The 12,031-nt window shown below is 39.6% G+C and overlaps 1 protein-coding gene and 1 pseudogene across 1 annotated transcript; one reads left to right on the top strand and one right to left on the bottom strand.

Moving 5' to 3' along the window:
• The first annotated feature begins 585 nt into the window (after positions 1 to 585).
• LOC9301789 (F-box/kelch-repeat protein At3g16580) lies at positions 586 to 1,759 on the top strand. Its single transcript, XM_002865669.2, has one exon. It carries the CDS (start codon positions 629 to 631, stop codon positions 1,733 to 1,735), a length of 1,107 nt encoding a protein of 368 aa, XP_002865715.1. The 5' UTR covers positions 586 to 628; the 3' UTR covers positions 1,736 to 1,759.
• Positions 1,760 to 8,836: 7,077 nt separating this feature from the next.
• Positions 8,837 to 11,479, bottom strand: LOC110225879 (annotated as a pseudogene).
• Between the last annotated feature and the right edge of the window lie 552 nt (positions 11,480 to 12,031).

Below are 12,031 nucleotides of genomic sequence, written 5' to 3'. Positions count from 1 at the left end.
ACCACCATGTGGGCTCGTTGAAGCAGGTTCCAACTGTTTTAAAAAGAATAAAGTGAATAAACAAAAGCATTAAGAGGAATAAAAAATTCTATATGAAAGAAACATGGGAGAGGAATCGAATCAAGGTTATTCACGAAAAACAGGGTCCTTCTGAAACCATTTAGATACAACATTTTTTAAGATTCGGGGGCCCTAAAAATGCCTTTATATTTTGGGGGCCTGGAACAAATGTCTTTTTCCTTACCTATGGTACATCCTGAAGTAACAGTCTATTTCAATATATTTATTTTTTGTTATAATTGAGTAGCTTTTTTTTGGTGAGCAGTTATAATTGAGTAGCTAAGTTATACATTTCAATCTTGATATTTTAATTTTTGATATAAAAAACTTTAAAAAAAATGAATGCCAACAAAAAAAAAACTTGACTTAAGAGAATGTTTTAAAAAAGAAATTATAAAGAAAATGAATTATTAAACACGAATGAAGAGAATAAGGTAAATCTCACGTGAGGATATTTAACAACTTAGAGATATATACTTTGTGAACAATTGGTTTGAAACCCTAATTGGGATACCTTTAAAGTAAAATCGTCAATCCACAAGTTTCGATCTAAAAACAAAAGACCCTAATGGTGGATGAGGAGAAGCTTCCATGGGAGTTGGTTGATGAGATACTCTCTCGTGTCCCACCAACATCTCTTTTTCGCTTCAGAACCGTTTGTAAACGATGGAACGTTCTCTTCTACGACAAGACGTTCATGAACAACCACAAGATGACGTTTCGATTCATCTTAGCAACTGAATCAAAGATTTATTCGGTAAGCATCGATCCAAAGATAGAGGTGTGTGAGTTAACATTATATTTTCCTGGTTTAGAATATCAGAAACCTCAATACTTGGTTGATTGCGATAAGTTCTTGCTATATGGCTTGGATAAAGGAGCCGTGGTTTGGAATCCGTGGTTGAGACAGAGTAGATGGATAGAGTCGTCGGAGATAAAACAAACTCCTATGCAATTCAGTGGCATAGGAGACGTCGATAGGAATTACAAGATCCTTGCTTCTTGTTCTCCGACGGGACTTCCCAACAAGTCTTGGTGCAAAATATACGACTTTGCATCCGATGCGTGGAAAGACTACGGATCCGGTGATGGCATTGAGGAACGAAGTTCTTATGTAACCTTTGGTGATAGTGTTTCCTTGAATGGTACTTTGTATTGGGTTGCTATAGAGAAGACTCATAAAAGCTTCCACCTTGCATGCTTCGACTTTTCGAGGGGGAAATTTATTAAAGGTAGGAATCTACCATGTGAGAAGACGAACTCCCTTAAGGATGCTCTTGTCCTCGGGGTTTTTAAGGGAGATCGGCTTTCATTGTTAAAGCAATGCCATAAAACAAAGAAGATTGAGATTTGGGTGACCAAATACAAGGTTAATACAAATCTTGCTCGTGAAGATGTTGAATGGATAAACTTTATGGAAGTGTCAAGTCCTAACTTTCCGAGTCTAGTATACTACTCTCAGCCAAGTTACTTCATTGAAGATAAAAGGCTTGTCGTTTGCTCTTGGGACAAAATTGGTCGGGCTTGGATATATGTTTTAGGGGAAAATAAGTTGATCAGTAAAAGTCATATAGATTATGTAGTTGATCCTTGGCCTTTTCACTGTACCTTTATTCCTAGTTTGGTACCGGTTCCTCGAAGTCAACGTGAAGAACTAGCAGAATTACAAGTTTGATTTTATTGAATTTTAGATTCTTGTTTCTTGTAATTTTTTTCGTTTGTCTTTTTTTTTTGACGTCTAGATTTATTATTTATTGCAAATTATAAGAACTGTTACATAGACGATTTTACAACGGACAATTTCTTCCGACCCTTATTAGATCTAGGACAGACGACACTTCCTTCTCCATGCTCTTGACGGACACCTTCAATGATCCACGACCTAACGACACTTCTTTCTCTGCGTAGAATCTTGGCGAACGGCTATAATTGTACTTCGCTGGAGATCTCCTGCACACTTGTCTCATTTAATCTGCAAATTTATTAATAAATCGCAATATCTAGGACTCGAACCCCAGACCTCTTGGTGTAGAAGCATTAATTAACCCTTGGTCAACCAATGGGCCAAGGGGGCTTCCACATTTGTCTTTTAAAATTTTTAATAAGTTTTTTTATTTATCAATGTTAATGTATTAGAGATAATGATGAAAATATTTCTTATTTTTATAAATCTGGATACGTAATTTTTTAAGAAATATTTGATTTTGTCAATTCTTTTTTTTGACATCTTATTAATGATACATTTTTAGATTAGTTTAAAATTTAGTAAATTTTAAAAAGGAAAATATGATTAGAAATCAGTCTGAACAAAAAAATGATAATCTATAATTTTAGTCGAGGCTATAAGTTTCTCAGGCCGTCCACGTGGGATTTTAAACGACCAATCGCAGTTGGACATCTCATTAATTAGCATTTTTAGATATCATATTAGCTAACATTTTTGTTAGTCCAATCCAATTCATCGGAACAATTGTTACCGTGAGTTTGCTTCTCATACTAATCTTGATAGCTGTATGTGACTGTTTCACAGCAGACTAACACGGATTGCACCCTCCAGTTCTGATGCTTAACTTTTATCATGTACCAATTATTATTTATTTAGGTTTTTACGTAGCCTATATAATAGCATAACAATATAGTTTTTTCGCTATTTAAACAATTAAGTTTTATTTATTTTTATGAAGATTTCATGATTTATTGTAACCCTATTCTTATTATTCGTATTTATAAGCCTTACAAATTAATTGCTTTGAAATTCTCTTACACAACAAAAAACCAAGATTGGGTGAAGATCGTACTTTGATAATTGCTAAATCATAAACAAAACTAAAACCCAAACCGAAATTAGAACCGACCAAACCAAATCGAACCGAATTTGAGATGATAACAGAACATGCGTCGGTGGATTCATAACAGCACCTGGATCTCTATCCATCATAGTTTGATCCGCCATTGTAAGGTTATGTAGCTTGTTCAGAGAGATTTTCGCCAGAAAAACAGAGTTAGTTACACGATTGGTCGGACTGGAGACTAGAACAAGATATATAGCTGTGTTGAAACTAATGAGAAATAAAGAAAGAATGGAGAAGAAGAGTCAATTGATTCTCTTCCCTCTACCATTACAAGGTTGCATAAACCCTATGCTTCAGCTAGCAAAGATCCTTTATTCAAGAAGTTTCTCGATCACTATCATCCACACGCGCTTTAACGCGGAGAAATCTTCAGACCATCCTCTCTTCACTTTCTTACAAATCCCCGACGGCTTGTCCGAATCTCAGACTCAATCTCGTGATGTTTTGCTTCAACTCACGCTTCTCAACAACAATTGCGAGAACCCATTTCGAGAGTGTTTGGCTAAACTCATCAAACCTAGCTTTTAGCTTTTAAAACTAGCTTTTAGATCAAATCTGAAGATCTTCTCCTGGTAATCTAGGAAACATGAATTGTTGATTTTGGCCTGTGTAATGGCCCTGTTGTTCATGCATTGTTTTATGGATCTTTACAGATAAACTTGGAGAATATAAGGAAACTTAACGAATATTAGAATATATGAATACTTCCCGTAGGTAAGTCAAAATAGGGTTTTTACTGTCTACTTTCCTAATTCAAACGTCAAAAGAAATGGTCGTTTTCCAATTTTTACCAATTCTTCTTGTATTAAATCAAAAAGGAATATAGCAGCAGAGTGTGTACCAAATAAATCCGTGTTCTCTCTCTCTTTTACAACCGAGACTCTATTTTTTTTTTACTGGAGTTGAATTAATCTAGAATATGTGCATTGAAGAATCTTTGCTTGTTTTCTCAATTCTCGATTGATTGGTTTTACTTTTGCGTGTGAGATGTATGACGCACTGATATATATATATACAAATATATTACACCTTATGACAAACTTATACCACAACGTATAACAAAAAAGAATATTGCAACTGAATAAAGAAATAAAAAGTCGGAGATTTAAAGTATGACGGAATTAATAAAATATCATTGAATATTGCTTATATAGAGTTACAATATCATTGAATATAAAAAGCCACAAAAAAAAAAACTTAATTGCTAAATAGCGAAATAAATATATTGATATATGCTAATTATATAGCTTACTAAAATAAAATCCTCATCATAAAATAATTCATTAAAAAAAAAATCGATACATAATTATGTGTATGATGTTCTACTGGGCACATCCTGTCACCGGTCGGCAGTCCACCATGAAGACAAATAGAGTCACCGGTCGGCAGTCCACCGAGTCCACAAGTATCTGCATAAAATGAATAAGAAGTATAGGATGATGGTAACGCCCATACTTATAAAAAGATAGGTAAAAAAATCCCTCTTAATATCATGAGCCGAATAATGCTCACAATGCTCCTCCGTATTGTTTCTCCACCAGATGTACATCAAAACTTTTTCTCACGTCCTCTTTTCTTAGTACAAGATTTCTAACCAAAAAAAAAAGAGTTATTCTGTATAGTAATCTCATAATTAAGAAGAGTGTATATATACAATTTCTAATTGCCTTATCTCTAAAACTTGGAAATCAAACTTAACATAACCAAAAATGTTAATTTAACAATAAAATCAAAAACGAAAAAAGACAAGTTAACATAATACTAAGATGCAAATAAATCCTTTAATAGTTGTGCATGATACATCAATAAGCTATTAAGCTAAGCACGATTGGTTTAAGTGCTGGTTTAACCGAAACGAGCAATATACACAACCAGAAGAAAGCGATTAATGGTTAAGTGCAAAGAGTGTAATGAAACTCACTGTATCTATAACCTAGTGGAAGCTTAAAAGAAGATACACTTGCAGTTTCAGCACTTGAAGGAACCTAAAGCGTCAAGTCAACATCTTCTTTCCAAAATTCAGAAATAGATAGAGAAGAGAGATCACATAATTAAGATCAACTTTCCAATATTACAATTTACAGGTTCTTTAACCTAGTAGAAGCTCAACAATACCTGAATGTGATAGAACGTGAGCACTTGTAAGAAAGAAGAAGATCGAATGATCTGAGTTTAGGGTTTAGGAATATGAAATTTCGCTTATATATAGCTCAAGTTCTGTTTCATTTGAAGTCTAAAAAGATACACATTTTTTTATAAGATTTGTAAAGGGAAGATTAAAATGAATGACGTGGAATAATTATGTTTATGATTAGAAATTTTGTAAATGGCATATAATGTAATTTTTTACACTTCTCAATGTTACAACTTATTAATGTACTTCCCAAATAATAGTATAAAATATCTATATTATATAGCATACTAATATATATAAAAACTCATCATTGAAGTAGAAAAACAAGAATTGGAAAAAGTTGTTAGTATGAGTAATTGCTAGAAAGAATTTTTAAACATTCTTCTTTTTTGCTAAATTGTAAATATTTCATTGATAATGAAAACAGTTTAGGTTACAAACATAGAATTTGAAACATATACATATGAATCTATGGCAAAAAAGAAAAAAAACATGGAAGCATAAAGACGGTTAATTAAAACAATGTTTTCGGTTGATTTTTAAACACTCTTTGCAGCATATATTGAAGATTATTATTTGAATCGTTGATTACATAGAAAATGCCAAAGAAGATTAGTCACCCCATGAAATGATGGGACAATTTTAAATACAGAATATACAAGAAAATAAGAAAGTTAATCGTAAACGTAAGTAATCCACATGTGACGTATCTTAGTCTCAATTCAAAGGCGAATGAAATAAAATTTGATTTGACAATGATAGTCGCCTCTTCAAAGTTCAAGGTTAATATCCGTGGTCCTTGATTAAAAACTTCTTGTTTCGTTTTATTCATTCATTTTTATGCTAGGTCGCCGACAAACACCGTCGCTTGTGTGAGGAAAGGCAGCAGCTAGGTCTCAAAAGGCAAACACTCGAGGCTCGCATCGCTCGGGTGGAGAGGAAGATAAGGGCTCTGGAAAGTGATCCCTTTCAATGGGAATGACGGAACTTTGATTCTGTTGCTGAGATCCCGAAGATGCTTCGGATGTATCTCCGTGCTAAAGGAGTTCCGGGTCCTGTGAATGCTCCGGTCCATACCGTTTCCACGATACCCGCAAGGAAACGGTCAAGCTGAAGCCGCGAACAAGACGATACTGAGCAATCTCAAGAAACGTTTGAATCATCTAAAGGGAGGATGGTATGAAGAACTCCAACCCGTCCTATGGGCCTATCGTACAACCCCTAGGCGACCTACCGGAGAAACTCCATTCTCTTTGGTGTATGGCATGGAGGCAGTAATACCAGCTGAACTCAACGTGCCCGGACTTCGCCGAACAGAAGCACCATTAAATGAGGAAGAAAATTCAGCAATGCTTAATGATTCACTAGATACCATAAATCAAAAGGCGTGATCAAGCTTTGATTCGGATTCAGAATTACCAGCAGGCAGCAGCCCGATATTACAATTCTAAAGTTAAAAGTAGGCCGTTCTTCGTGGGAGATTATGTGTTAAGGCGCGTCTTTGACAACAAAAAAGAAGAAGGTGCCGGTAAACTCGGTATTAATTGGGAAGGACCTTACATTATTACCGAAGTGGTTCGGAACGGTGTTTATAGGTTGAAAGACTTAGAAGACAGTCCAGTCAAGCGACCTTGGAATGTGATCAACCTAAAGAAGTTTTATGTTTAAAGCTACATACATTTTTTATGTACATGAACTACGGTGTGGCTTGATCCCGAAATGGGTACGTAGGCAGCTCGGAAACGAGTTCAACTATTAATAAAAATTTGTTTTATTTCTTTATTAAAGGAAAAGGTTCGACTGAGCAAACAAGTGAAGCAAATAAAGGTTCGGCTATGCGAACATACAAGAGATTGGAAATAGAGCGTTTATTCAAAATGGAATATCCTTTATCGTACACTTCGGATTAGGGAAATCTTGTTGACAAGCAGAACACTTCAACTCCTTGACCAGCAAGATCGAGGATTGGCATCATGCAGTCCGGAATTCGAGCGAAGTCAGAGATTCCAAGCTCGATCCATTCTCCGGGGTGAGAGCCAAGGATGTGAAGATCTCTCGATACCATAGTAAGCCTGCGTTGCATCCGATTAATCCTCTTCCGGAGTCTCCTCTTTTCCAATGTAAGCTTCCGATGTTGAAGCGTAAGCGCCTCTATGAATGCCGTCGATGTTCCTTGGTCCCTGATTGGGAGATCCCTGATCAAAGCGCACGGAGCTCGGATCTGAGACCTGAAAAAACCGCGAGGTGGAAGAGGCTGCCTGTTTGGCTCATTTGGAACGTCTTTGTTTATCATTCCGATCCTGGAAAAGTCGGGCATAGATTCTGAACATCGAAGGTTGAACTCCATACCTGTTAAAATGAAAAAGAGCGGTGAGGAGAAAAGAGAAGTTGAGACTATAATTTATAGGAATGTCATATTCCTAAGTAAGCTGCGGATTCTATCCTAGGAATGGAGTGATTCTCGGAGAGATTTATGCCCTTGAACAGATCCTGCATTAAAAGACGCATCTCCGAGAATATTTGAAGAGTAAGGAAAATTGCAAATGTTTCCATAAATAAAAAGGGGCCGAAGCCCATTACGAGCTCAAAATAAGTGAAGAAGTTAGAGAACATTTATGGAAGAGGCTCAGGAACAGGCTCCTTCATCGCCGGTTTAGTTTTCGAAGTGGACGCCTTGTTCTTGGCATCCACTTCGGGATGATCCCGAACGCGTTTCCGACTGGTACTGGTCTCCTCCTCGTCTTCTTCCTCGCTATCGGATGGAACGGTATGGACCGGAGCATTCACGGGACCCGGAACTCCTTTAGCACGGAGATACATCCGGAGCATCTTCGGGATCTTAGCGACAGAATCAAAGTTCCGCCATTCCCATTGAAAGGGGTCACTTTCCAAAGCCCGTATCTTCCTCTCCACCCAAGCGATGCGAGCCTCGAGTGTTTGCCTTTTGAGGCCTAGCCGCTATCTCTCTTTACACAAGCGACGGTGTTTGTCGGCGACCTAGCATAAAGATGAATGAATAAGATGAGACAAAAAAGTTTTTAGTCAAAGACGACATATATTAACCTTGTCAATAAATTCGCAAGCCTCTTTCTTCTCCTTTGAAGGAAAGTGAAAGACGGCATGAGGGAAAAGAACGCCGGCCGGTTCAAAGCCGTCGCCGGACAAGAAGAGTAGGCTGCCGGGATCAATGGGGGCTATGTTTTCGTTTTCCATTGATATGGTGTTATGAGGTTTCTTGAAGAAAGATCAAAGCCGGACAAACTCCTATTTATAATAGGGTTAAGGTTTGCCTTGGGAATGAAAATTCAATAATGGTGGCGAGCCCTAGTGGTTTAAACCATTTTTAGAAAATCAAGAAAAAGCAATTATTGCATTAAAGACGAGCCGCTTTTCCTACTTTCAAGAAATAAGAAGGGAAAGAGCAACCGTCGCATTAACTACAAAAGTTTCTAAAGCCCAAGCCCAATAAATTTATCGAGTTGACTAAACCCGAAGTGGGGAACTCGCTTTAAGTCGAGCTCAGTTCTCGTATTCTTAAGAGAAAGGTCTGATCAGCCTAAAAATCTCGAAAGCATAACCACAAAGCCACAAAGGGTTAAAAGCGGACTTTGCAAACCCGCACATAATTTTAACCAAACCCCCTTGGGGTCAAAACCTAGAAAGGTTTAAAAGCCTCCTCAGGCAAATATCTTGTTCAAAAGAAATAATAAAGCCTCCTTAGGCAAAAACAAGTTCGAAATTAAGTTTTAAAATAAATGGGACAATTCCCAATTTAAAGTGGACGCAGCCACTACGGAGTGATAGCCACCTCGGACTCCGGCTCAGCAACCGAAGTGTCATTCGCCTCCTTGGCTGGTGCTTGGTCAGATGGAGCTCTTGGTCCGCCCTCTACAGTACAACCATCCTCCGGGGTGACCTCCGGTGCCGCTGGAACTTCGGGTGGGACGACATCTTCCGTCTCACTTGAGCCTGGGAAGGACAGTTCCAGTCAATTTTAAAAAAAAAAACATAAGGTGAGAAAAAGGTGGTAAGTGTCAGGAGCCAAGCGTTACCTGCCCAGTCTAGACCCGATTCACTTATAGGAGGCGATTCAGTAAAGAATTCCTCGAAGTCCTGCGGGTTGAAGGTCGAAGTGGGAAGAGCTGCCAAGCGACTCCGCTTTTCAGAAAGATTAGGCGACAGTTCGGTCCTTTCTTACTCCTCGGAGAAATCTGTATCATGAATTTGATCCAACAGAATCAGGTTGCTCTCGTGCTCCTTGATGTCTGATTCCAAATCTAACCTAGCTTTCTCGGTCTGCATGAAGCGGATGGCCCCTTGGATCAACTCCATCCCGCGTCCCTTAACCTCCTTTCTGGCTTTCGATGCCGACCTTGCCAACTCGGAATCACGCAATTTGGCGATCGCCTTGTACTTCGCGTTAAGCTCAATAAGTTGGTTGTTCAGGGAATCAGCGGTTGATTCGGATTCGTGAAGCCTACCCTGAACACCAGAAAGCTCATCCTGGAGTTTGAAATTCTGGTCGTACTGGTCCTGCAGCTCCCCCTTTATCTTCGCAAGCTCGGATGTTAGACTGTCAACCTTGTCCTCCAGATCGTGCTTGGAGCCGGTAGAAGAGCTTAGTTCAGCCTCAAGAGCAGAAAGTTTTTTCTTCCACGCGTCAATCTCCTTTTCCCGACCAATGACCAGCCCCTCATAATGTTCAATCATGTCATTAAGCTCACCGTTAGCCTGGTATTATGCATAAAACCGGGATGGTGAGTCATTTCGAAGAACGACAGCGCAATCAGAAAAATAAAGTGGAACTAACCCGAGATGAATGATGAGCATGAAGCAAATAGCGTTCACGAATCGCAGGACACCACTTGTCGAAGTCTGGCAGGATCGAACCCGATCGGGTCTTGAAGCATCGGAAAACGCTGCCTTCTTTCTCCATAGCTGCGAAGGAAGAAGAGTTACAGAAATTGGAATCTAAACAAAGACAAAAACTTTTAAGTAAATATAAATCACCAAACCTGAAAGCGATTTGACTTGGGGGACAAGAACAGGCTTCAACTTCGAGGAAGCATCTCGAGATTCAGAATCTCCCTTTTTAGGAGATGCACTCCGGGCAGTCTTCTCGTTGTCAGGTTGGGGAGAGGAAGACATATCAACTGGTCAAGGAGGACCCATTGGTTCAGTAGGAGGGGATGATCGAGGTGAACGGTTAGTCCGGGCCCTTGACTTCTCCCTTTGCGGGGAAGAATCACTACGAGAGGACTTGTCTCTCTTCCTGCGAACCAAGTTCTTAAGAGGGTCATTACTAAAATCATCTCTGAAAGTAGATCGCGGCGAGGAGATCGGTCCCTCCGAGGAGAACGTGCGTCACGACGATCGCGACGAGGAGTTAATCTGAAAGAAGCGACGGATCTGGCTCCTTCGGTGCTGCCATCATCAACCAGCAAGGTCCTACTATAGTCCTTCTTATCTATAGAAGCCGCAAGAAACTTTTTCTTCTCCTCACAAGCCTCAGCTATCGGTTTGGAAAGCACCTTACGCTTGGCCGCAAGGGCCCGAGACGACATCCCCTGAGTTGAGGGAGGAGGCGGAAGTTGGTGAAGTTGACCCGGAGGACTCATCCTGAGTCTGTGGTTAGCTTCTAGGAATCGTTCAAGAGTGAAAGAATTCCAAAGGGTTTCCCCTTCGAGAATTATTTTGAAGAATTCGATGAACTCTTCAGATGGGAGAGTGGAAGCGACGAAAGCTGCGAAATGAAACAACGGTTTTAGTCAATAAAGATAATAAAACAACCAGAAAAGATATATGCGACCTAATCTCTACCAGGCTTCGCAGACCACTTTGATGGGAGTAAATCTGCAAGATTTCCAATCGAAGCGGGAGTTTTTTTAATCAGAAACCAAGGATGGTGCCAATTTTCATCCTTGTTCGGAAGGTGCGAAATGATGTTTCTATTGGCGTTCGGATACGCTGAGAAATACCCTGTTTTCTTTGATGAACTTCTTACGCTTAGAAGCTCGTTTAGTTCAGCGACTCCGATAACATATCCGGCCTCCGCCGCGATTGTTATAATTCCGAGAATAGTTCGAAGAAGATTGGGAGTTAGTTGAGGAAGAGCGATTTCAAGAGCCGCTAGGTATCGAACTAGGGCTTCGGGAAGGGGAAAGGTCAGCCCGCAACCTTTAAAATAGATCTCATATACACAGAAATAGCCGTCGCGGTGGCTTTATGGGGACTTTGTGGGATCGGCTATCTGCGCCTCCGCCATAATTCCCGGTGGAATTCGGCAGAGCTCCCTCAATCGTTCGAGAGATTGAAGGGTGCAGGTGGTTCTGTAGTGCGGAACAGCAATATCATTAGGGCGGGTGCATTCATCATTACTAGAACGCCTCTCATCGAAAGACGGAGACTCGGGTCTATCGGAATCAGAAGTCATTGGGAGGAATGAAAAATTCAAGTTTTGGCAAAGAGAAAATCGGCGAGGAAAGAGAAGAGAGGAGTTTCGATTAAAGCGTAAAAGTAGAAAATGATGATGAAAAGAAGTTACCTTACACAAGCTAAATGATGGAACCGCCTCGGAAGTTGTGTGGGGAGTGGGAAGGTTTTTTCCCGTTTTAATAGTAATTAATTAATATACGGTCATAATGATGACAGATGTCATTCGGTTAAAAATGGCTAGTGCCGAAATTAAAGGAGTGATGAGATTTTTGGCGGGAAAATCAGAAAGATTCTCGAGCGCAATCTTTGGTCATTTAAGCATTTAAAGTCCTCCGAATTGGAATGGCACTTCGAAGAACTTGGGGGGCTAATTGTTGGTGTCGGATCCCGCACCAAAGGTCCAGGACCAACCAAAGATTGCCACGTAGTCAGGATAACGGCCCATAAAGGATAAAGCAATTATACCCACAAGTCAAAAGAACAGTCGAAGTGGTTATCACCGTAAGAAGAATCCGAAGTGACTGCACCACGACACGAGCCCGGAGACGAA

The sequence above is a fragment of the Arabidopsis lyrata genome (genome assembly GCF_000004255.2).
Source record: "Arabidopsis lyrata subsp. lyrata unplaced genomic scaffold ARALYscaffold_8, whole genome shotgun sequence".
Taxonomy (NCBI): domain Eukaryota; kingdom Viridiplantae; phylum Streptophyta; class Magnoliopsida; order Brassicales; family Brassicaceae; genus Arabidopsis; species Arabidopsis lyrata.
This window is presented reverse-complemented; position numbering and strand designations above follow the sequence as displayed.